At 43.0% G+C, this 22,575-nt stretch overlaps 1 protein-coding gene and 1 non-coding gene across 3 annotated transcripts in view; both read right to left on the minus strand.

The window, feature by feature from the left end:
- Positions 1-1,987: 1,987 nt before the first annotated feature.
- PTCD3 (pentatricopeptide repeat domain 3) overlaps positions 1,988-22,575 on the minus strand; it is a 31,155-nt gene continuing 10,567 nt past the window's right edge. The window contains 20 exon segments of one of the 2 annotated variants that reach the window (NM_001046034.1): positions 1,988-2,593; positions 2,877-3,035; positions 3,482-3,523; positions 5,275-5,423; positions 5,968-6,053; positions 6,917-7,007; positions 7,104-7,182; positions 8,292-8,398; positions 9,253-9,281; positions 9,575-9,664; positions 11,625-11,675; positions 12,351-12,495; positions 13,559-13,644; positions 14,116-14,176; positions 14,632-14,719; positions 15,824-15,894; positions 16,439-16,554; positions 18,622-18,745; positions 20,172-20,276; positions 20,755-20,823. In NM_001046034.1, coding sequence (NP_001039499.1) covers positions 2,515-2,593; positions 2,877-3,035; positions 3,482-3,523; positions 5,275-5,423; positions 5,968-6,053; positions 6,917-7,007; positions 7,104-7,182; positions 8,292-8,398; positions 9,253-9,281; positions 9,575-9,664; positions 11,625-11,675; positions 12,351-12,495; positions 13,559-13,644; positions 14,116-14,176; positions 14,632-14,719; positions 15,824-15,894; positions 16,439-16,554; positions 18,622-18,745; positions 20,172-20,276; positions 20,755-20,823 — 1,827 coding nt within the window. In that variant the 3' untranslated portion in view covers positions 1,988-2,514. 2 annotated transcript variants of the gene reach the window in all.
- On the minus strand, positions 3,958-4,093 carry LOC112448933 (small nucleolar RNA SNORD94). The gene has a single exon (XR_003037391.1). It is a non-coding gene; the product is annotated as a small nucleolar RNA SNORD94 (small nucleolar RNA).

Raw genomic sequence — 22,575 nt, forward strand, 5'->3', positions numbered from 1 at the left:
CCAGACCCCCAAAAAGTTTTAGTTAGCAAAGAAGCCTGCTTACAGTTTTATAGATAATGTCTCTCTGGGGCTGCGATTGCCCCCTTCCGGCTCTGGCTGCCGGTCACCGGAGGGGGAAGGTCTGCAGCCGGCTATCTCTGTTCAATTCTTTGTTCCGTGCGCGGGCCTGGCGGTGTCTTAGGTTGGGGCTGGCTTTTCGCGTGGTAGATATCTCACAGTCTGGTTTGCTAGCCCAAATTATTTCACTCAGGTAGTGCTCAGGGCATTCAGGCCAGATTCTTACTCTAAGTGATGCAGCTGCGCCTCCCTGCCCAGCCCCCGCTTGCTAATGGTGCGTGCAGGCGTCTGCGCTGCTTCTCCGCTGGCGGAGTTACCGTAGGACTCGCAATCTTCGAGTTTTAATTATTATTTTTTTCTTCCTGTTATGTTGCCCTCTGTGCTTCCAAAGCTCGGCACAGATTTGGCAGTGAGAAGGTTTCCTGGTGTTTGGAAACTTCTCTTTTTTTAAGACTCCCTTCCCGGGACGGAACTCCGTCCCTCCCTCTTTTGTCTCTTTTTTTGTCTTTTATATTTTTTCCTACCTCCTTTCGAAGAGTTGGATTGCTTTTCTGGGTGCCTGATGTCCTCTGCCGGCATTCAGAAGTTGTTTTGTGGAATTTACTCAACGTTTAAATGCTCTTTTGATGAATTTGTGGGGGAGAAAGTGTTCTCCCCGTCCTACTCCTCCGCCATCTTGGCTCCTCCTCCCCAGAATTGATGCTTTTGAACTGTCATGTTGGGAGAAGACTCTTGAGAGTCCCTTGGACTGCAAGGAAACCCAACCAGTCCATCCTAAAGGAGATCAGTTGTGGGTGTTCATTGGAAGAACTGATGTTGAAGCTGAAACTCCAGTAGTTTGGCCACCTGATGCAAAGAGCTGACTCGTCTAAAAAGACTCTGATGCTGGGAAAGATTGAAGGCTGGAGAAGGGTACAGAGGATGAGATGGTTGGATGGCATCAATTTGGGTAAACTCTGGGAGTTGGTGATGGACAGGGAAACCTGGTGTGCTACAGTCTATGGCATGCTGCAGAGTTGAACACAAATGAGCAACTGAACTGATACCAGCTAATGACTGTTACATTCAAGTCTGCATGGCATCTAATGTCCTTTGATTTGGGAATCCGGTAGACTTGTTTTGGCCTGGGTTGGGGTGAATTTTGGGTGTGCTAGTTCTTCGTTGCTGCTGGAGGGTCTTCTCTAGTTGTGGATAGCAGCAGCTACTCTCTAGCTCCAGCTCCCAGGCCCAGTATGTGGTGCACAGGCTTAGTGGCTCAGCCGCATGTGGAATCTTCTGGACCAGGGATCAAACCCATGTCCTCTGAATTGGCAGGTGGATTTTTAATCACTCTACCACCAGGGAAGTCCCTCAAGTCTTTTTGAGCTCGATAAAACTGTTCTTGGGTTTGACCTTCTTTCTAAAATCTTTTGTAAAGCCCATGGTTGGGCAGGTCAGCTAGACAGCATTCTTTAACAGGTAAGTCTCCTTCCTGGGCCAGGCTGGAGACTCCTTCAGCACCTCCCACCCTCCTTTGCGTACCTTTCATTTCAGCATCCCTTGCTCTAGCACACTGCCTTATCTCAAAGAAATAAGCCCATTTCTCTGGTATACTGCCACTCCACCACTAAGATCGAAATGACTCCATAAACCTTGCGTCACCCGTCCACACTAATGACTGCTGTCTCATAGCAGGTCCTGTTACCAGCAGTAAAACAGCTTTGCATCATGACCAGGTACACTTACATGATGATTTGATTACCAGCAACAGGCAATCATGTCAAGGAAACACTTCAGTCCTCTTTTCACAAGCCTTCATTCAGATCACTGGAAGCACAGCATACTTGAAGAAGGTGCCAGCACGCTCAGAGAAAGAGAGGACACACTTGTGTAAGCCCCAAGCCTACTGGGAGACGGGGGCGTGCAGAAAGAAGGCAAACGCACACGTGCATACCTTAGTTACAATATTTATTTACAGCTTTCATCTTCCCAGCTGTGCAGCCTAAAGCCCTGTGATTGTTCAGTTCTCAGATGCCTGAACTTGGGATACTACTGACCCAGTATCAATGTGATGAAACTGCACAAAATCTTCCTTTAGACTCTTTCTGTGAATTGGAGGAAGTGCCATCGTCATAGCATCAGCCAACAAAGGGTACAGTCCATGGCAGGGGAGGGCAAATGGCGCTGACGTCAGCTGACAAGACGCCTGCTGCAGGTGTGCTCAAACGAGCTGCACACCTCACAGTGTGTGCACAGAGGTGAGAACAGTGGCGCTGCTTCTGTTCACAGGGTAACCCTCACACAGGTGGCTCAGCCGAGGAAGTGAACCCAAATAAGCCAGTGTGTATCAACTATATTTCAAGGTTTGCCAAATCTGTACCCTGTTTTCTTCATATTACAGATATTAACATCTCAGGAATCCAGTGTCAGCACAGCTATGCTTGGTCACAGATGCTCCGGATTCACTCACTTTTTATTTTATTTGTCTTTGCTGGTATCGCTATCACTGTCACTCTCGCTGTCACTGGTCAGTGCAGTTAGGTCTCCCAGGGCTTCCCTGTAAGAAAAATAAATAGGAGGGTCACACTGAAACTCAGGCTTGGCTGGGGGTCTCTACAGCTGCACTACAGCAACACAGGACAAGATCCAGTAAGTCAACGGATAGGCCTCCCTGACTCATATGACAAAAAGTATCATTAAATCAACACATCCTGACTTTGTGTAAAGAAAGGGAACTCAGGGGTAGAAAGCTACAGACACGTGAATGGGCAGATAGATGGGCTGCTCCATCTCTTAACTTTTCTTCATGGTGATGACACAGAGCCCAAGAGCCCACTTACTTCTGTTCTTGGCTGAGGGTGAAGTCAGCAGTTAACCTCTGGGTGAGGCCCTCACAAATAGGCAAGCTGAAGGAATTTGCCAGCTTAACAACCTCAACGGCCTGGGCAGGGCTGCTGGATGCTTTGGCACTATCCATAAACTCATTCAGCAACTCATTCCTGTAAAAGGCAAAATGTCAACATCTGCCAACTACACCCCTCACAGATTTACATACAGAATCTAGTATCTTACAAAGATCAGCAGCTTTGGAGACAGTTACATGAAGTTTAAAGGGCTAATGAGATAATGAACACTTAATTCAACACGCCTTCATCCTCAACATCTTCATCAAAGTTACCATCTTCAACATGATTCAGCATGCCTTCATGTGGACCTATCCACAGTGTATCAACAACATGTTGTGATCACTGAGCACAGAGTAAAAAACTGCACTTGCCGCAGGATGCCTTAGATGGTGGGAGTGGTTGTCTATTTGCTTGCCTAACAGAAAGGTGCCCAACTGCCACCACTGAGAGAAATTCCACACTGCCCCCCACCCCATAAGAGTGAAACCCACATGACTAATCTAGGATGTATGCAGGAAGGCCTGTTAACTTGAACTTACCTGGGGATCTTATTATGTTTCCTGAAAAGCCCCAGCATTTTCCTGTTCAAGATGAGATAGGAAAGAGATTAGGAACAGTAATAGAACAGATGGCAATCAAGTGACCAGAGCTATTCTCCCAGATGCAGACACTAAGTGTCCTCCTTCCACCTACAGTGGAAGCTCTTGGAGACGTACATCTGTAAGCTCTACCAGCTCCCAGCCTCGTCTCTACTTAAGAATCACTCCAGGTGCCTCAACCCTCTTCTCCAACTTCATGTGTGGACATTACATACTGCACAGGCAAATGTGTTTTGTTACGAGCGTTGAGAATTGCTGGGGTTCACCCTCCTCTAGAGAATCACTTCAGCCCCCCCAGGGAGGGAATGTATCACGTGGGCAGAGGGAAGGGAGGGAGGCAGATACTGTACAATCTCTTCTCTCTTTTGTGATCCTGTGTGTGAGTCCAGTGTGTCTTAAGCTGATGTTATGAAGAGCAGGCTCAGATTAAGGCACAAGTCTCATGTAAGTGCTCACCAGCATCCTGCCACATGCAGGACGAAGGAGAAGCACATACACTCAGCTCCCATCATCAGCTGAGGTCCGTACCCCTGCGCCAATCATCACAGCCTGATTCACAACATGTGTCAACCTGCCCGAGTCTACGACTCCAAGCACCACGGGTCAGCAGCTGTGCAGCAGGTTGTGTGATTCACCACCAGTCAAGACCAGTTGAGGTAGCCAAGCCTCCACCAGCTTTTCCTAGAGAGAGCAAACACCCACACCCTGGACTGACAGTCTTATGTTCAACATAAGGTCGTCTCTTGGAAACAACCATACACAACTACCCCCTCACTGGCCCTAAGAACTAACATTTACATCCAAAATAACATACAGTGGACCCACGCAACCATGACCACCCCAACCAAGTGCTCCTTTGTTGACTTCTCTGCTTTTGGAAAAATGAATATGCATAAGGTCTTCATTCACAATTAAACACTAGAAATGAGTATGAGAATGAACTGCCAACAGGAACACACAGAAATAGAATACAGTGGCACAAACCAATGATGGGTTCTAGTCAAGGCTACGTTTAGTCAATACTGGTAAATGTCACTTTTCTCAAGTTCCAGTATACAGCCCACATTTTAAGCCGGGGCTGTGGGTGTGGGGAAACCATCCATAAATGAGATATCAATGCCCAAAACACTTTCAAAATTAAGATTCTCTGGTCATTGTGTTCTATGTAGGTGACTGGAGATACAGAAAATGAAAATAAAGAGACTGAGCCCACTGAACCACACCCTTTCTTACACATGCACATTCATTCTTCTTCCCCAAGTTTGCTTTTTAGTTAGTATTTGGACGTTCTCATAGAAAACTCATTACAGGGCTTCCCTGGTGGCTCAGTGGTAAAGAATCTGCCTGCCAATGCAGGAGCCATGGGTTTGATCCCTGGTGTGCAAAGATTCCACATGCCATGGAACAACTAAGCCCGTGCATCACAACTACTGAACTTATGTGCGCGAGCCCAGAAGCCACAACTACTGAAGCCCTAGAGCCCACGCTCCACAACAAGAAGCCAGCACCATGAGAAGCCTGTGCACCACAACCAGAGAGGAGCCCCACTTTCTGCAACTAGAGAAAAGCGGGTGCAGCACTGAAGACCCAGCAGAACCAAAAAATTAAAAAAAAACAAAACCAAACCAAAAAACACCTCATTGGGCAGAAACCCGTTTGTCTCCTGAGAAACCACACATCACACAGCCATATTAGAGATGCTTCGTTACATGTGTGGTGTTTCGTGTACTCACCAGGCTTCCTGGGTTCTCCCAGCCCTTAAGAAGAGGATGGCTATGTAGTTCAGAGAATTGGCTGGCCACTCTGAAGCAGTCTGTCTAGCATCTTGGCTTTCGTAAGTCGATTTGATGTCTGCAGCACAGTCAGCAAATGCCGCCTGCAGCTGAGAGGCCCCGAGAGTCAGCAGAACTGCCTCGCTAGTTTTATGACAATTTAAGAACAGGAGACTCCACAGGACCATTAAAATTTTTGAGCATTGCATCTTACCATTTGAACACATCGCATGTACAGCACATAGTAATACATATTAACAACGACAAAAAAAGGCAAAGCACCCGACATTGATGTGATAATTTGTTTAGCCATGTATTTCAAATCCAACCATGGGTTTTCTCTTTAGAGATAAAAAGGAAAGAAAAAGGAAGGAAGGGTATTCTAATTGGTTGGGTATGTTGAGATGTATCTTTTTTATCTTTTCAGCCACACCACACACATCCAGTATCTTAACTTGGCCCCCCCCCTTATGGAAGTGCGGAGTCTTAACCACTGGACTGCCAGGGAAGTCAGATGTGTAGATTTAAATCTGGGTTTAGGTGGCAGAATTCTGCACAGTAGATGAAACCATGGGAATCACCCTCCCCAGGTGCTCAGTATTAGAGGATACGCTGGCTAGTGTATATCTAACAATGAAAGCAAAACAAGCCTACCTCTGGTGGGTGCTGATCCCTTGCCATGAGCATCAGAATCTCTTCTTTTAGGTCACTGCGAAAAGTATGACCATATTCTTTACTATCTTAAAACAAAAAGGAACAGAGTGAGACGTGATCACCACCATGTAAAACCAACATTCTCTGACCTTTGTCCACTGTCAGCAGTCATCCATATTGGGGCAGGGGGTGGGGGAAGGGAGAAGAAAATAAGAAAATTCATTGCCGACATGTATGCCAGGATTCTAGAAACTAGCATGATTCACCGTAGGAAAAGGACGAAAGAGTAGTGAAAGCCAGCGCCAGTAACTGGCTCCCGGGCAACTGTTAACAGCATGTGGGCCACACTCAAGCAGACTCCCGCTCCCCATGGTTTTATAGCACATGGGAATTGTCAATGGTCCTTGTACATTATCACCAGAGCAGTCTTGTAAGGCAGGACGGCAGGGCTATGGTCTCAGTGTCTCATGTCAACTTGAGGCAAACAGGAACGGATTTTACGATCACAGTCACCTAGTGGGTGAGCTACAGCATCTTCTGCAGTCAGTTTACACACATAACACACACACACAGTCACGGCTGTTCCTTAGGAACCATACTGTCACCAATATCACTGTTAGCTACTGAAGCACAGAGATGCATCACAGTCCAGTGAATGAATGGCACAGGCTTTGCAGGTTGAGATTTCGGGTGACCCATGTAACTAACACAAGTGCACAAAACTCAGCCTTTTCTGGTCACAAAGGAACCAACTGAAGTCCTTTCCACCCCACTGTTACTCATGCAATCCAACATGAAACACGAGCAGGTCACCCTGAAGGAGACCTCAACCACAGAGTTTAATTTAGTTAAAAAATGGAAGCTTTCTTCCCTAACCACATTAACACACTTGTGAATCAAAATATAAGACAAGAGTAAGGTGGGTCGGGACACACAAACTGAAACTGACCTTTCCAGATCTGAGGAATCATTTCTAGTCGATTGGCTACGTCCAATGCTTGGAGAAGATCTATTAATGTTTGGGAATGGGGAAAGAAGACCTGGTTAAGAAAAATACAAATACATTTTTAAGTATTACTCAGCAAAGACACCCACAAACATCTACAATGATAAATGTTAAGTCATGAATCACTTACTGAAGGTATCAGGTCCTTATACCACTTCAAGGTGACATCAATTTGTTCCATTAGACAAAGCAAACTAAAGAACTTGGAACTGTGATGGAGAAAGAAAACATGTTTAGTCTAAAATCCCTACCTAGTAGGGGAATGATTACATTACAGCACAGCCATATAATGACATATTACACAGAACTTAAAGACAATTTATAAGTTACAATTTCAAGTGACACAGGTCAGTGCATGCCCCAGGAGGTGCTGCTAACTGTGTTTTCTGGACTTTCCAGTTTGACACTTCCTTATCTTCAACTGGTCACTGATGCCACCTCCATACACTCTCAGCTGGTGGTGGAGAGGAGTGAGGACACTACTCAACAAGTGTTCAATGTGAGGAGAGGATTTGGACATGTGGAAGAGAACCACCACACACCTATGAACAGGCTGCCTTCTTACGTTCTTGTTTTTATCTGCCTAAAAGCAAACCCATGTAAGGAGTCTCTTTGGGCTCCAACATCTTTAAAAACAAAAGAGGCTAAGATGAAATCTTTAGGGATTCACTCTGCTATGAATTCAAAAATATAAAATAGGACGGTGTGGCTTCCTGGGTAGCTCAGCTGGTAAAGAATCTGCCTGTAATGCAGGAAACCCCATTTCTACTCCTGGATTGGCAAGATCCCCTTGAGAAGGGTTAGGCTACCTACTCTAGTATTCTTGGGATTCCCTGGTGGCTCAGAGGGTAAAGAATCTGCCTGCAATGCAGGAGACCTGGGTTCAATCCCTAGGTTGCACAGATCCCCTGGAGGAGGGCATGGCAACCCATTCCAGTATTTGGCCTGGAGAATCCTCATGGACAGAGGAGCCCTGTGGGCTACAGTCCGTGGGGTCGCAAAAAGTCTGAGAGGACTGAGAGAATAAGTACAGAACAGCAGAAGGAAAAGATACATGGATTTAAAGTTACAAATAGCTTAAAACATACACAGTGGACGCCTCAGTCTGACAAATCAGTTTTAACCACTGTTTGAAGCTACCAGGTATTGACAAATTAGTTTGACCACTGAATCTCACAAGTGTTCAAATAACTCGTATTGGTAAAGTCAGGATCATGCGACCTACAATAAGAGTGCCAAGTCTCCCACCTGCAGAACTGACTACTGGTTGCATACAGGTGTTCCGTTAATGCAAGGGATACATTTCCAATACACTTACTAATAAAAATTACGGCGAGGATCGGGGCCAATGAATTTCCGGTTGTCTCCAGTGTTTAAAAGGCCATGGACCTGGTAAGCAAGTTCTAGATCTCTGAGAGAAGAGCACTGAAAATGTAGAAGTAGTAAATAACCATCACTCAGTGATCCTTATCAGCCAAAGGTGGCTCACTATATGAAGCAGGAAAGTAGATACCTGGGGAAACACGTATACTGATTTAACGTTTTACTGACTGACAGCAAATGAATTATAAGAAATTGGGGGTGGGTTCAAATCACCAAGTTCAGTGAAATTTAAAACAAAATAATGTTCATCTAGTAATTAGTATTCACCCGTATTTAGTATTAGACAAAAACCCTCGGGATGCCATGCATAAGACAGATGGAGTGCTATCTCTAGCATCACTATACTGGCAAAAATCCCCATGAAATAACTCCAACACCCACCCAACAAGAAGTCATTCCCATCTATGAAATACTATACTGCCAACAACAAACAAGACACCATGGAAATGAGTGTGGACATGCATGTCTGAATACCCAGAGGAAAGAAGCTGGAAAGACACACACTAAGTTGTAAAGCAATTATCCTCAGGGAATAAGACTGCTAAATTCATTCTGAAACTGCTTGAACATTTTCCCTATGATTAGCATGATAAGCTGAAAAAACAAAATTAGACATAACCATCAATCTAATAAGTTACCAACAGGCAAATATGAAATACTCTGAAAGCTTATCTGAAGAAAGGTATGAAAAAAGACAACAAACACAATCAGCACAGGGTGGGAATGCTTTGATTTTGTAGAGATTTTAGAGGAATAAAAAATTAGGACTAATGACATGAAAACAAGTTAAGAGTAAGGAAGAGAAAGAATCACGGAGAGTCCTCCCAACCACCAATGACGGATTTAGGAAATGGATAAAAGGAAAAAAAAAGTTTTAAGCAAGAAATGGTACTTACAACCCTCATGGCTGACTGAAAAAACATATCTGAAAAATCAAAGTTCAGAAGAGCCTTGGTTACTATGCATCAAGTATGTTTTCAGGTCAGTAACATTAATTAAAAATCCTGCCAACAAAACTGGTAAGGTGTAGGACAAACCTAAATGAATGAAAACACAGGAGAAACAACACACAGCACAATCCACTGACACTCTGCTTTCTCAGAATAATCACCCAAAGATGACCGAACTAAATCAAACCCCATCCTCATCATAAGGCTCGATAACCTGGCAGTCAGGAAAAGAGGCTGTCTGTCTTACGGCAGCAATTTCTGCACGTACCGTCATCAGGGTCCTTTGGAGAAAACGTCTTTCCCGTTATTTCATCCATGATATCATAGATGATGAGGGAGGATCCTTTTGAAGGGCTTTCTGCAGAAAAAGAAGGCAACTGGGTTTTCTCAGGAGCCCACTTCCTGCACAACCATGGGGTAGGCAGAACTAGTCCTAGGGCCACCTTTCTCATTCCTCCACCCAAGCCGTGGAGCTGGCCAGGCATATCCCTGTGAGAGGAGTCAGCGCACCCTCTGCTGAGTGCCGCTCTCCCCAAGGCCTGGTCAGCTACAGCGCTCCCAACAGACTCAGCCCCTCCTTCCTAGTCTCCTCACAAGGCGGACGTGCACTGAAATGGAAGACAGACGGACACCCTCGCCAAGCCTGCCTACTTAGAAAACAAACACGTTTTTTGCTAATAAACATTTGTGCCCCTTTTAAATATAACCAGGATGAGAGCCAAGAAACAGAAAACTGGAGAATCAAAATGCATCTATGACGTTTCCAGTTAAACATTTCACATTATTTATTTCTATTCCCTTCCCCACCTATCCACCTGCAAGTGATAATATAGTTTCGGTGACAGCACAGATGTACTTTTGAAGTTCCTCAAGGATGTTTGCATTTGTTACAGTTCTAATTATTCTACTGTCCTAATAAACTATTTTATATGTATCATCTCTTCATTATTTTAGGCTTTTTCCTTTGGGTAAATTCCTAGCAATTATTATTACAGACAATCAATTTATATCCCTAAGACACACTGACACTCCTGCCCCTATGACCCTGGGTGTTACTTAGGAAGCATAAACACCAGTGACTTTAGTTAGCCAAGGTGATGTGTGATGTTGTAGTGGAATACGCTTTAAGGTGAGAATTACTTAGTTTTAGTACAATACCTACTCTTGCCTGGAAAATCCCATGGGCGGAGGCGCCTGGTGGGCTGCAGTCCATGGGCACTAAGAGTAGGACATGACTGAGCAACTTCACTTTCACTTTCATGCAATGGAGAAGGCAATGGCAACCCACTCCAGAGTTCTTGCCTGGAGAATCCCAGGGACGGGGGAGCCTGGTGGACTGCCGTCTATGGGGTCGCACAGAGTCAGACACGACTAAAGTGACTTAGCAGTAGCAGTACAATACCACCAAAGTTTAGTAAAATTTTAAATGACAAAATTACTGTGGAAACGGTTCACCTGTTTTCAAGATAAAGTCATTTAACTGCTCTTACTTCCCTATGTGTGAGAATGTGAATTTTGCAAAACTACCCTTCCAAAATAAAGATTTTCTGTTGTTTTCACACAAAAAGCCCATTACAGGAGAGAAAGACTGGAACTGTCATTTCTAAACCTAGGGTTGTTTCTCATGTTGGGGCAAATGGCTAAGAACCTACAGTGCTTACTACATGCCTCCCAAGCATGAACAGGACACTACACATAATTCATTTCATCATTACATCGTGATGGCTTCACTCAGGTAAGATAGCCAGTCCCTTCCCACACATCTGGTAAATGGTAGAGATGAAATTTCAACTCAGGTGTGCCTTGCTCCAAAATCCATTCAATAGAGCACAGCTGACCTAAAATTAGGTAACAAATGGAGCCTTGAAGTTCTCCTATGAGGCTTCAAAATGTCAAGGTTTACTGTGGAGCAGGACTATCCAACAGCTTCCTGCAAAGACGGAAATGTTCTATAATTGCATCACTGACGATGCAGTCAGCAGTCACAAGTGGCTACTGAGCACTAATGCTATGAAGGAATTTAATTAAATAGCCATGTGTGGCTAAGTAGCTACTGTATTGGACAGCACAGTTCTGGAGGGCAAAAGGAATTCCAAACTCAAGTACCTTCTGGCCAAAACCATACACTGCCCATTAGTACATTTAATGACCTTCCTCCACTCCGACTTAAGTTTTACATGACAAAAAGATGACACTACCCTCAACAGTAACTTTTTGCTCGGGCTGTAGACAATGCTATTCTGTGAACTATCCGATCTTAATTCATTAGCAGTGAAGTTAGCCTAATCTCTACATAAATAACATAATGATATACATACCATGTTGATAAAACAGCTGAATAATATGATGATATGTTGCAAGTGAGGGTTCTTACGTTACCAGGTACATAGAAAAAAGAAAAAAAAAAGAAATGTCAAACACAGCTATACAAAATATAGCTTACTGAGGTATAGTGAGTAAAAACATGAGCGGTGTTACATAAATAGAAGATGCATCCCGTTCCTCTGAACAAAGACATTTCCCAGCTGATATAATTAATGTAAAGGTGGAAAGGTGTCATAGAGATCAAATTCCTCTTAGAAAGTCCAGATACCTATCACTAAAACATTACAGTCAATACTCTTGTGAGTTTCATTTAAGAACACTAAAGGATACTGAAGTGAACTGATTCAATAACATAAATACTGAAAAATATACAACATACTAGCATACAATTGGGTTCAAATACTTAATTATGCCAGAAAATGTCATGAGATTTTAAAACCAGCCAACCGTAAGTGAACAATTCTCTCAGGAATCAAAAAATCCATTAAAAAGTATCTAAAATCCTAAGAGTATAATTTGCTATAAACAGAAAAAGATGATAAAGAAGAGCTCCCATTATATTAAATATACATAATTAAAAAGTGTGCTTAATGGTGGAAAGGAAATTCCTACCATATTATGTAAACAGCACAGAAAAGTTTAGTCTCTTTTTGGATCACCTGGACCTGAAGGCTCAGGTCAGCACTGCCTTCAGTCGGGGACATGAGGACACCCCTCACCTATCCCGATGGCTTTCATTTCCCGGAAGGTCTGTAAGGCTGGCAATTTTCCAAATGCATAAAATCTTCGGAGACATTTGAGAATAGTGTTAAAAGTCTGTAGATTGGGCTTCACGTTCTGTGCAACCATTTGTTTCAGCAGGTCCTAGTTGAATCAAAAGCAGTATTATTTTTTTTAATGCCTGGTTAATTTGTCCAATAAACAGAACTAAAAGAATTGGGCTGTCTGCCAATGTTTAAAGCAGATTAATAAATAAGCCCCCCATTTAAGAATTATCTAGTGCCCCTAAGAGAAGGCCCTTTCAATAGTCACCCTAACCCCCATGTGATGTCCGTGTCCAACTGTCTTTAGCGGCCTAATGGGTCTAAGACTGAAGCAAAAGAAGAGACTAGAACAGATTGGTTTTTTCCTTTCTACGTGAGCAGTATGGTATGGTATGCACTTCCCTGGTGGCTCAGTGGTAAGGAAACCAGCTGCCAATGAAGGACACGTGGATTTGATCCCTAGGTCGGGAAGATCCCCTGGAGAAGGAAACAGCAACCCACTCTAGTATTCTGCCCTGGAGAATCCCATGGGCAGAGGAGCATGGCGGGCCACAGTACATGAGGCCACAACGAGTTGGACACAACTGAGTGACTGGACAACAATGAATGGTATAGTGTGGTTTCTATTCCTGTTACTTCGTTCCTGTGATTTCAATTTTTAATAACTTTCCTAGTAATTTTTTCAATAAATGTTTTAATGAAAAAAAAACACACGATTATAAGGAAATAAATGAATATAATAAGCAAACTGGTCTTCCTGGACTCTAGCTGTATGCTTGGGTCACATGTCAGATACAGCTACTTAAACTAAGGGTTGCTAGAAGGGTGTGAACAGACCACTGCAAGTGGAGAGCCCAGTGCAGTGACCACCACAAACATGCTCAGTGAATGCTCTCTCCACCCCATGCACTCCGAGCAAAGGATGGTGGTTGGTGGTGGTGTAGTAGGTGAGTCATGTACAACTCTTGCAACCCCATGGACTGTAGCCCACCAGACTCCCCTGTTCATAGCATTTCCCAGGCAAGAATACTAGAGTGGGTTGCCATTTCCTTCTCCAGGAGATCTTCCCAACCCAGGGATTGAACTTGTGTCTCCTGCATTTCAGGAGTCCCAGCAAAGGATATTTTGGCTTATTAGTAGCCAAAGTGAGGGTTCCTCCTTACCAATATATTATTCCACTTTTCTTCAAATTTCGCATTCACCACCAATGCTGTTGCTTCAATCAATGAATTGAAGGTGTGCACATCAGCTATAAAAGAAGAAAACTACTTTAACAAAATTTGGGGTTGGTGATTAAAGGCCAAGTGGTCATGCACATGAGTCCCACAACTAGAAAACCACTCTTCTCTCTGGCTCTGGCCTCTCGCTTCAATCACCAACATCACAGGAGAAGATTAAGAATGAGCGAATCATTAAGGTAAAATCCTGTGATTTTATAGACTCCTGATATAATGATGCATAGGTAAGAATGCAGAGATGATGCAGAGGCAAAGAATCCACCAGCCAATGCAGGAGATGCAGGTTCAATCCCTGGGTTGGGAAGATCCCCTGGAGATGGAAATGGCAACCAATTTCAGTATTCTTGCCTGGGAAATCCCATGGACAGAGGAGCTTGGCAAGCTACGTCCACGGCAGAGCTGGGACACGACTGAGCACGCACACACGCCCAGCCAAGAGAAGGAAAGGAAGGACAGAGGTGAATTCTCCAAACACAACTCACCACGGAGTCTGTTGTTTAATAGTTCAGTGTACATGCTTAATGCCTGTGTATGAGCTCGGTGCTGGAAGAGGGAAAGGATGAAAATTAAACACCGTAAAAGTTGTCTTTTATAAATATTTGCATTATCTACTGTTCTCAGAAGTCAAAGGATAGACCAGAATGGATAGTGTTTTTCCTTTTTACATGAGCAGTATGGTATAATACAGTTTCTATTCCTGTTACTTCAACCCAGTGATTTCAATTTTTAAAAACTTTCCTAATACTTTTTTTTCAATAACTGTATCTTATTTTAATGAAAAAACAACTATGAGAATTACACTGTCACAATTGGGGGATGGGAGGATGAATCACTGGCATGAAGCGGGTAGAGGCAGTTCCCAAACATCCTTCAAGGCTCTGGAAACCCCCAATGACAACAAACTATGTGGCCCAGCTGTGAAGGGTTCTGAGGCTGAGAAACCCCGACTCAGTAGAAATTAAAGACCCAAACATAAAACTACCCAGAACAAATGTTACCTTCACCATTCCTCGAATCATTGTGCAGTAAGAATGTGCATTTTTCTCAGGCATCAGAGCAAAGATTCTCTCAGCGTGGTTTCTGGCTCTACATACAAGAGTAAACGTGAACCAGCAGGAACAGATAAAACCAGTAACAGCTACCACGTGGAGTACTTGCAATGTTCCAAGCATTTTCTGCATATAATTTCAAGTAATTCTTCCCACCCAGAGAAGGAGATCTGGTTACCATCATTTTAAAAATGGGAAAAACTGAGGCTCAAAGACCTTAAGTTGTCCAAAAATTTACTGGATAAGTGGCAGAACCAGGACTTGAAAGGTGTAATATGTACTCAGCATTGTAAACAGAAAGCAAACTACACAGCAGGGTACACAGTCAAGTTCCCCCACCCTCTTTCAACTGGATATAATTAACCAGAGGCAACCACAGACATGTGGTGCCCTGCAACCCACTGTCCTATTCGAGCTTATATCATCTGGCTCTTTCAGTCAGTCAATGTGCTATGTTATACAAATTATGCTGCACCTTCATTTTCTCTGTTACCACCACATCTTGGAAAATAGAGCCTGGATTTGGGCCCAGATGGTACTCTCAAGTCGCTGCTCTTAATCACTATAGGAAATTATTAGTATCTACTGAAGAAGTTTAATTTTTTATTCCATTCATTTTGATATTAATAGTAGCTTTCCTTTTCCAGACACCCTTACAAAATACCTTTCTTTTAGTTTTACTCAGTTAATTTGAATTCTGAATCATTACATAAATGGTATTTATCTTTTGTTCGGTAGTGAATATCTCTGTTAGCCAGCAGTCTTAATTTAGAACTACGCTCTGGCATATGTGTATTCTAACATACTTTTAAAAACTCTGAACCTTTTTAGAATTAGAGGTATACTGCAAGGTAGGACTACTAATGAAACTACCAGAAGAACCATACCAGGATGGTTACATGGAGTTAGGTGGGGGAAAAAAAAGAAATCAACACCAGTCCTGTACCTCTACCTGGTTGGAGGTAAAGATTTAATAAAAAATGGTCCAAACACATATGAAAACCAACTGTGACATTTACACTGCACACAGAGAACAGACTGCATTTTAGAATACTACAGGGTTGTATCTTCTTCAGGGGGTGATGAAGAACATTTCACAACCGTACGGATCCATAAAAGTTCTAATTATCCTGTAACATACCTCCAAGTAACTCCAAGCTGATGACCAGCCTTCTTCTTAGACTTCATGTTATCTCCCTCTTCAGCCTCTTCCTGAAATGAGCCGCCACCAACAGACATAAAACAGAATACGACAACGGAAAGCATTCTCAGAGTTATACTACTCAGAACCAGTTAAGGCAGAGGAAATTTCAGAAAAGCAAAGCAAATAAAGATTCGGTAGAAGGTAAGAAGGAGACCCACTGTTTATTAAGAAATATTAATTTCGAGAGTATGCTCATTCCTCTCTGCCTACGTATGCATGAATTTTCAAGAGGGCTGGGGCCAGGGGTTTTCCCCTCTGTCCCATACACAACATACTGTCACTCTGAGGAACAACAACAAAGGGGCCCATCCAAACACTTCTGGTCACTGGTTTCTGCATGTGGCAGGCAAGCTCAAAATACTTTTAAGGAGGGAACCAGGGTAAAACAATTGTTAAAACCCATCTCTTCCTCCACATCACCTTTTGTCCAGGCTACATACATACTGTGCTCTATCACACCTCAGCACAAATCTCTACCCTAACATAAGGCACAAGAACTCACCTTAAAATGAGAAAGAATTACTACCAAAAGAAACTTAAAAAAATCATTACCAACTCTTCTGTTTGTTCATGTTGTTGGAAATTATAATTAGTGGAGGGTTCTTGGTTTCCATAGTAACACAACAAATCCAAGAGACTGTTAGTTGTTTCCAGAGATACAGTGGTTCCTATGGGTGGGGGAAAAAAAGGGCGGGGGAGAGAAACTTTGAAACATCAAAGAACTAAAGTCTATTGGATTCCATTCTCCAAGGACGAGCTGCACCCCACATCAGCTTAAACATCTGGAGTGATGCAACCAGCACACAATCCCTGACAGTGCTGTCTGACAGAAGAGATAAAATACCAGAGTCAAGTTCGACCCTGGGCTCATTTATTCTCTGTACTCATATCCCCACAGAAACTCTCTCATAGTTCTACCTATCATCTCTGAAATGAATGCTCTGGAAATGACTGCCATGTAGTCCCCCAGGGCCCAGTTCCATCTTCACATACGCAACTGGAACTGTTCCGCTTGGATCCAGGCCCTCGCTGAAATACATGCCTAGAGATAGCAGCCTTTAAAAAATTACTGCTCCAAACATTATGTTCCCATCTTGACACTTATCAAGAGGGAGAAAAGGGAACAGGAAGAAGTATGAAATATAATTTAGTGCTTTAAAAAGAAAGTAGCTGCATTTTTTTTAAGAAAATAATACTGATAATACAAATGCCCATCAGGAAACTTAAAAGCCTTTAGAAAAGACAAAACGGCAGAGTGGAGGGGAAACAGGCAATGGAGTGTAACCTGATTGCCTCATAGCATCTCAAAGCTGTATGACCCTGAAAATTATTTGCAGTCAGTCAGTTTCCTCTATAAATGACTACAAGCACACCAACTCATAAGGTGTTATAGAATTAAATGCCTACAAAGTGCTTGGCACTTATTAGGAGTTGATATTAAAATGTTCTATACTTCCTCTCCTAGTATGTTGACTCATTCCGTTACTCTGAATGAGCTGAGTGTTACGGCTCTGACCCTGTCTTCAGTAAGGTTCACTGGACAGCTGCTTGCACCTATCCCAGTGTGTAAAACAGAGGAAGACAAGTTTTAACATAATGATGTTTATCATATTCAACAAGCAGAGGGAAAAGCCTCCCTAAATGACAATCTGCATCAGCAATTCATTTGTACACCTGATGCTTTAACAGGCTACACACCAAAATTCTTAAAAGTTTTCTGAAAATGTTTCTTGCCACATTCAAGACTATACTGAGTGATTCAGTCCAGTTTCTATCTCTTGTATGTTCGGCTGATTTTTATCCTAAACCACTGACCAGCACACCAGATTCCGAAACTTAAGCAATGCTGCTACCTTCCATGCTGCTGCTGCTGCTGCGTCGCTTCAGTCGTGTCCAACTCTGTGCGACCCCATAGACGGCAGCCCATCAGGCTCCCCCGTCCCTGGGATTCTCCAGGCAAGAACACTGGAGTGGGTTGCCACTTCCTTCTCCAATGCATGAAAGTGAAAAGGGAAAGTGAAGTCGCTCAGTCATGTCCAACTCTTAGCAACCCCATGGACTGCGGCCTACCAGGCTCCTCTGTCCATGGGATTTTCCAGGCAAGAGTACTGGAGTGGGATGCCATTGCCTTCTCCACCTTCCATGCCACTATAGGTATATTCTCATCTCATGGTAGCTTACACGCCCTGCCACCTACATCCCTAGAGCTTCATCCACATCAAATTCAGAAAGGCACAGGAATTGAAAAGAGGATTAAAGGAATTGAGTTTTTCAAGGCTACAGTGCTAATTAGTGCCAGACCCTACCCAAGCTTCTGACCCTGCAGCTTAGTGTTCTTTCCTTTTTAAATATTTCTTTCTAGTCTGTTTTATGCCTCTCAAACATACTTAAAGAATATAAGAAATGTGACTACAGTATGAACAAACCTCATGTTAAAAACAGAAGCTAAGGAAGAATGGCTGTAAGACTTCTCTGCCTACACAAGAGGACAACACACCAGCAAGGACAACGCTATCCTACCCACGATTCCAAAATGACACTAAAGCAGAACTTGAAATATGACTTCTTACACTATAAAAAATATAAAAACAGCTACTAAGCAGAGGGAGTAGCACAGCACTTGTAACTCGTACTCACAACTATCTAGATCACGCGCACAACTGTGGCCTACTTCCACGCCCACATTCCTGGGGGAGCTTCACATGAACGTGGGGGCTTCCAATGAACTTAGTCACCTGCTTGCAAAAGCTGATCAAATATGTCCACAGAAGCTTTGACTTTTTTGAGCTTGATTCGTTCCTGCAGAGCAGCCTCACTTATTTCTTCAATCTGAGGTTCAAAGTACTCAGGCATTAAACACTAGAAAATAAGATGGTTAAAGTCAGTGCAAACAGGTCAATGGGAAAGCACAACAGAGTAAGACAGCACACCATAGTATTTGATTAACACACCATAATATTCATGCTTAATGCATTAGATACTACCTATCATTTTAACATGAATGTCTCTTTAAGGAATCTAACTTTACCTCTCTAGTCACCAAAACAAGATTACTTAGAGATCTCCTAAGTTGGGGCAGAGAATTTAAAAGCTCCTAATTATAAATATTTAGTCTGTATTTGAAGAATCCTATATCGAAGAACTAAAGCCTATTGGATTAAAAGTCTTCACTTTTCCCAGTGAATTTAGTTGAACTAAATTCCCTAATTTCAAGCTGAACTTACTATTCTTCCCTTGCTAAAACCATCCTTCATACTTTCCTCTCAATCTTGGTTGAAGGTTCCACAGTACACCTAGTTTGTAAAGATGGAAACCTTCCACCCCTGATAACTTCTTTTACTGTAAACATTAAGTATTACCAAGGTATGTTGATTTTACCTCACTCACCAAATTAGTCAAATACTTAGGGACCCAGGGAAGGCTTCAAGCAGAAGTGAACTAAACACAGAAGAGTAACTATTAGTCAGAAACATAGGGGGAGAGAGTAGGCCCAACAAATGGTCATTCCACTGCTGTCACTGTCTTAGTTCAGGATTTCAATCTTTATGGACACAATCACACTAACGTCCTAATTTGTCCCCAAGATCTGCCGCTTGAGAAGCATAGGGGTGTCTGGGTGGCTGGGTGTGTGCGCTTAGAAAGTAGGGAGATGTGAGAGGAAGCTTAGACACATTGAGTCTGAGTTACTATTTCCGCTACTTAGCTCAGAGGCAGAGCCCATGTTCAGCTGACCACTGTGGGACCCACTAAGTGCAATGCCTAACACCCAGCAGGCCCTCCACACTCGCCCCTCGCGACCACAGAACAGAGGGGGCTGGGAAAAAAGCGTCTGGAGTCCAAAGTAGAGACATTGAGGCCAACATACAAGAATGCCAAATGGAGTATAAGGGTTACTGAAGCAGGAAGATTATAGTCAGAAAAAAAAGAGTGACCAAGTATGGAATCCTGAGAAAAAGACACCAAGGTTTGAGGAGTGGATGGAAAACCAACTAAAGGAACCAGAAAGGGCAGTCAGAAGTGAAGATCTGAGAGCCCGGTGTTGCAGAAGCCAAATGAAGAAAACAAAACGAAGAGCAAATACATGTAGTTTTAAAAACGATAATAAAGGTTAGTACTGTGAGCAATGATAATCATAAATATTAAAAGACCCAAATATTATTTGGGTGAAATATATTATTTCACCCAAATACTGTAGGCATTCAAATGGCTACTTAAACGTTAGTTGTGACAGCTTAGTTTTTATTTACATAGTTATTATCTGAAAATTGCAATTACCTCTCCTTACCGGTATATGAGGTTCAGCTATGTCTTTCTGAAAATATTTGGGATATGAATTAATAATAAATTTTGCTGCATTCTCTCCGGACTTCTTTGCCAACAAAAATGAATGCTGTATAAAGAAAAAGAGTTAGACGTAAACTGATATTACATATACTTAAGATCAAAGTTACACCCTCAGCAAGAATTATTCTGCCCTCCCCCGCCCCACCCAAAGAACACTGTAATACACAGAATTCCAAGTTAAACTACCTAATTATTATTTATCCACCTCTGCTGAATGTGACAATTTCAGGTTGGATCCTACATACCGCTTGAGGTGTGTAAAAACAATACATTTAAACTGAATGAATTGCTCTATAGTGGGAAAGATCTCTAAGTACTAAAAATCCAAACCAAATACCTTCTCCATAGCCAATGTCTAAAAGTTTTTGATAAAAGTAGTAAAAGGATCAGAAAATCTACCAGTTTATCTATCAGCCTCTATGAATTTTTCAAAGGTGTCTACAAGTAAAATAAGTCCTATGTGTCATCCTGTTACCCCAACAAGGTAAAACATAATACTAGCCAAGTTACCTAAAAATACTCACAGATTCCACAGAGGATGTCGGTATGAGGTAAGGATCATCCTGAAATGCATAAGGTGCAGCTGTGGTATCCTGTGGAGAAGACACAGAAGTCTCTTTAGCCAGGCTTTTATTAAGAGGACCTTGTGGAAGTTTTAACTGCATGTATCACAGAAGCAGAAATATGTATGTTGGTAGACACTAACACCTACGCTGTACCCTAGGCTCTGTGAGACTTGGTTGTAGTTATGCACAATTTAAAGCAAACATTGGCTCAAATCCCCAGACTGGTTTTAACTAGGGGCTGCTATCAGCAGGGATATCACTGTTTTAAATGCAAAGTCAAGAGCCTCTGAATTAACCAGCCTGGGCACCAGTTTCCTGAACTAGGGTGTCCCTTCAATGCATGGCACTAACTACCCAAGAGGCTCCTTCAAATGGAGGATAATATTTACGGGGCCCTCTCAGGAAGTGGGAACAGCAGCAGCATCTCCAGTGTCCTGTTTCCCAAGGTTCCTTTAAGTTGTTTCAGGTAGAACTCTGAACAAGATTAACTCTCTGGCACCAGCAGTCTCTCTTAGAATGGCCCCCAAATTACTTCCTCTATTCCTCCCCTCTCCTTCACAGCCCCCTTCTCTGCACCTCTGGCAACTTCGTTTCACAGAAAAAACTCAAACCTACATCCCTAATCTCTTCTGACAGTCCCCTTGCCACCCTGAAGTATTCACCTGGACTCTCTGGGGGAGAGCTTCCCTGTGGTTCTTAATAGAAGAATGCTCTGACCTAGGGCCTGGAAGCAGTACGTTTTAGGGCTCTCACTTCCTGATACCACTTTCAAACCCTGTATTCCCTTTACATTCCTCTGAGGCTCACTTCATCTGGTTCACAGGTGATCTCTGGGTTTCACAGGTGGCGAAAGTGGTAAAGAACCTGCCTGCCAACGCAGGAGAAGTAAGAGACACGGGTTTGATCCTTGGGTTGAGAAGATCCCCTGGAGGAGGGTATGGCAATATTCTTGCCTGGGAAATTCTATGGACAGAGGAGTCTGGCGAGCTACAGTCCATAGGATCAGAGTTGGACACAACTGAAACCACTTAGCACGCATGCATCCACTCTCTACCAAGACGTGACGGGTATGAAGGACAACTCAGAGGAAGCAGTTCTAGGATGGCTTCCCTGAACCATTACTCCATGATTCCCAACCGCTGCCTGGCTCTGTCCTGTCCACCATTTTATCAAATACCTGTCTGGGCCTCTAGTTTTGGGTCACACACTGGACCTCTCTCACTAGACTTTATTATTATTTGTTTCCCACATTATCCTCCCTCAGTGATTTCCAAGCCCTTAATGGTTTCTGAGAAACTCCTCCTTGACTCTGGCCATGTAGCTCAGATGCCTCACACCAAATCTACCCCCAACTGTACTTCTCTGACAGAGCTGCCTCCCCTCTTATTGTCTCCATTTCAGGGAAGGGTACCAAGCACACTGCAATCCAAATCAAAGATCCTCTCCCATTACTTCCATTCAATTAAGTTGTCATCATTTGTGGCTGACTCCAGTTTCTTAAATCCTCTACCTACTCCACGGTCCCTTTTCCCAGTCATCACTGCCTTAGTTCAGTGCCTGCCTTATTCACTCATTCAATATTTACTGAGCACCTCATATGTGCCAGGGAGCAACAAAATCCTATCCTCCACAGAACTCACAATCTAGTGGGGAATAAAATCTCCAGAAAAAAAAGCAAATAAAACATATAGTAAATTTAAAGGTGATAACTGCTATGGAAAAGAAAGGGAGGGAGGACAAGCTGTCAGAGAAAATAAACGTACAATTTTATATGGTGTG

Source organism: Bos taurus, chromosome 11 (genome assembly GCF_002263795.3).
Source record: "Bos taurus isolate L1 Dominette 01449 registration number 42190680 breed Hereford chromosome 11, ARS-UCD2.0, whole genome shotgun sequence".
NCBI classification, from domain to species: Eukaryota; Metazoa; Chordata; class Mammalia; order Artiodactyla; family Bovidae; genus Bos; species Bos taurus.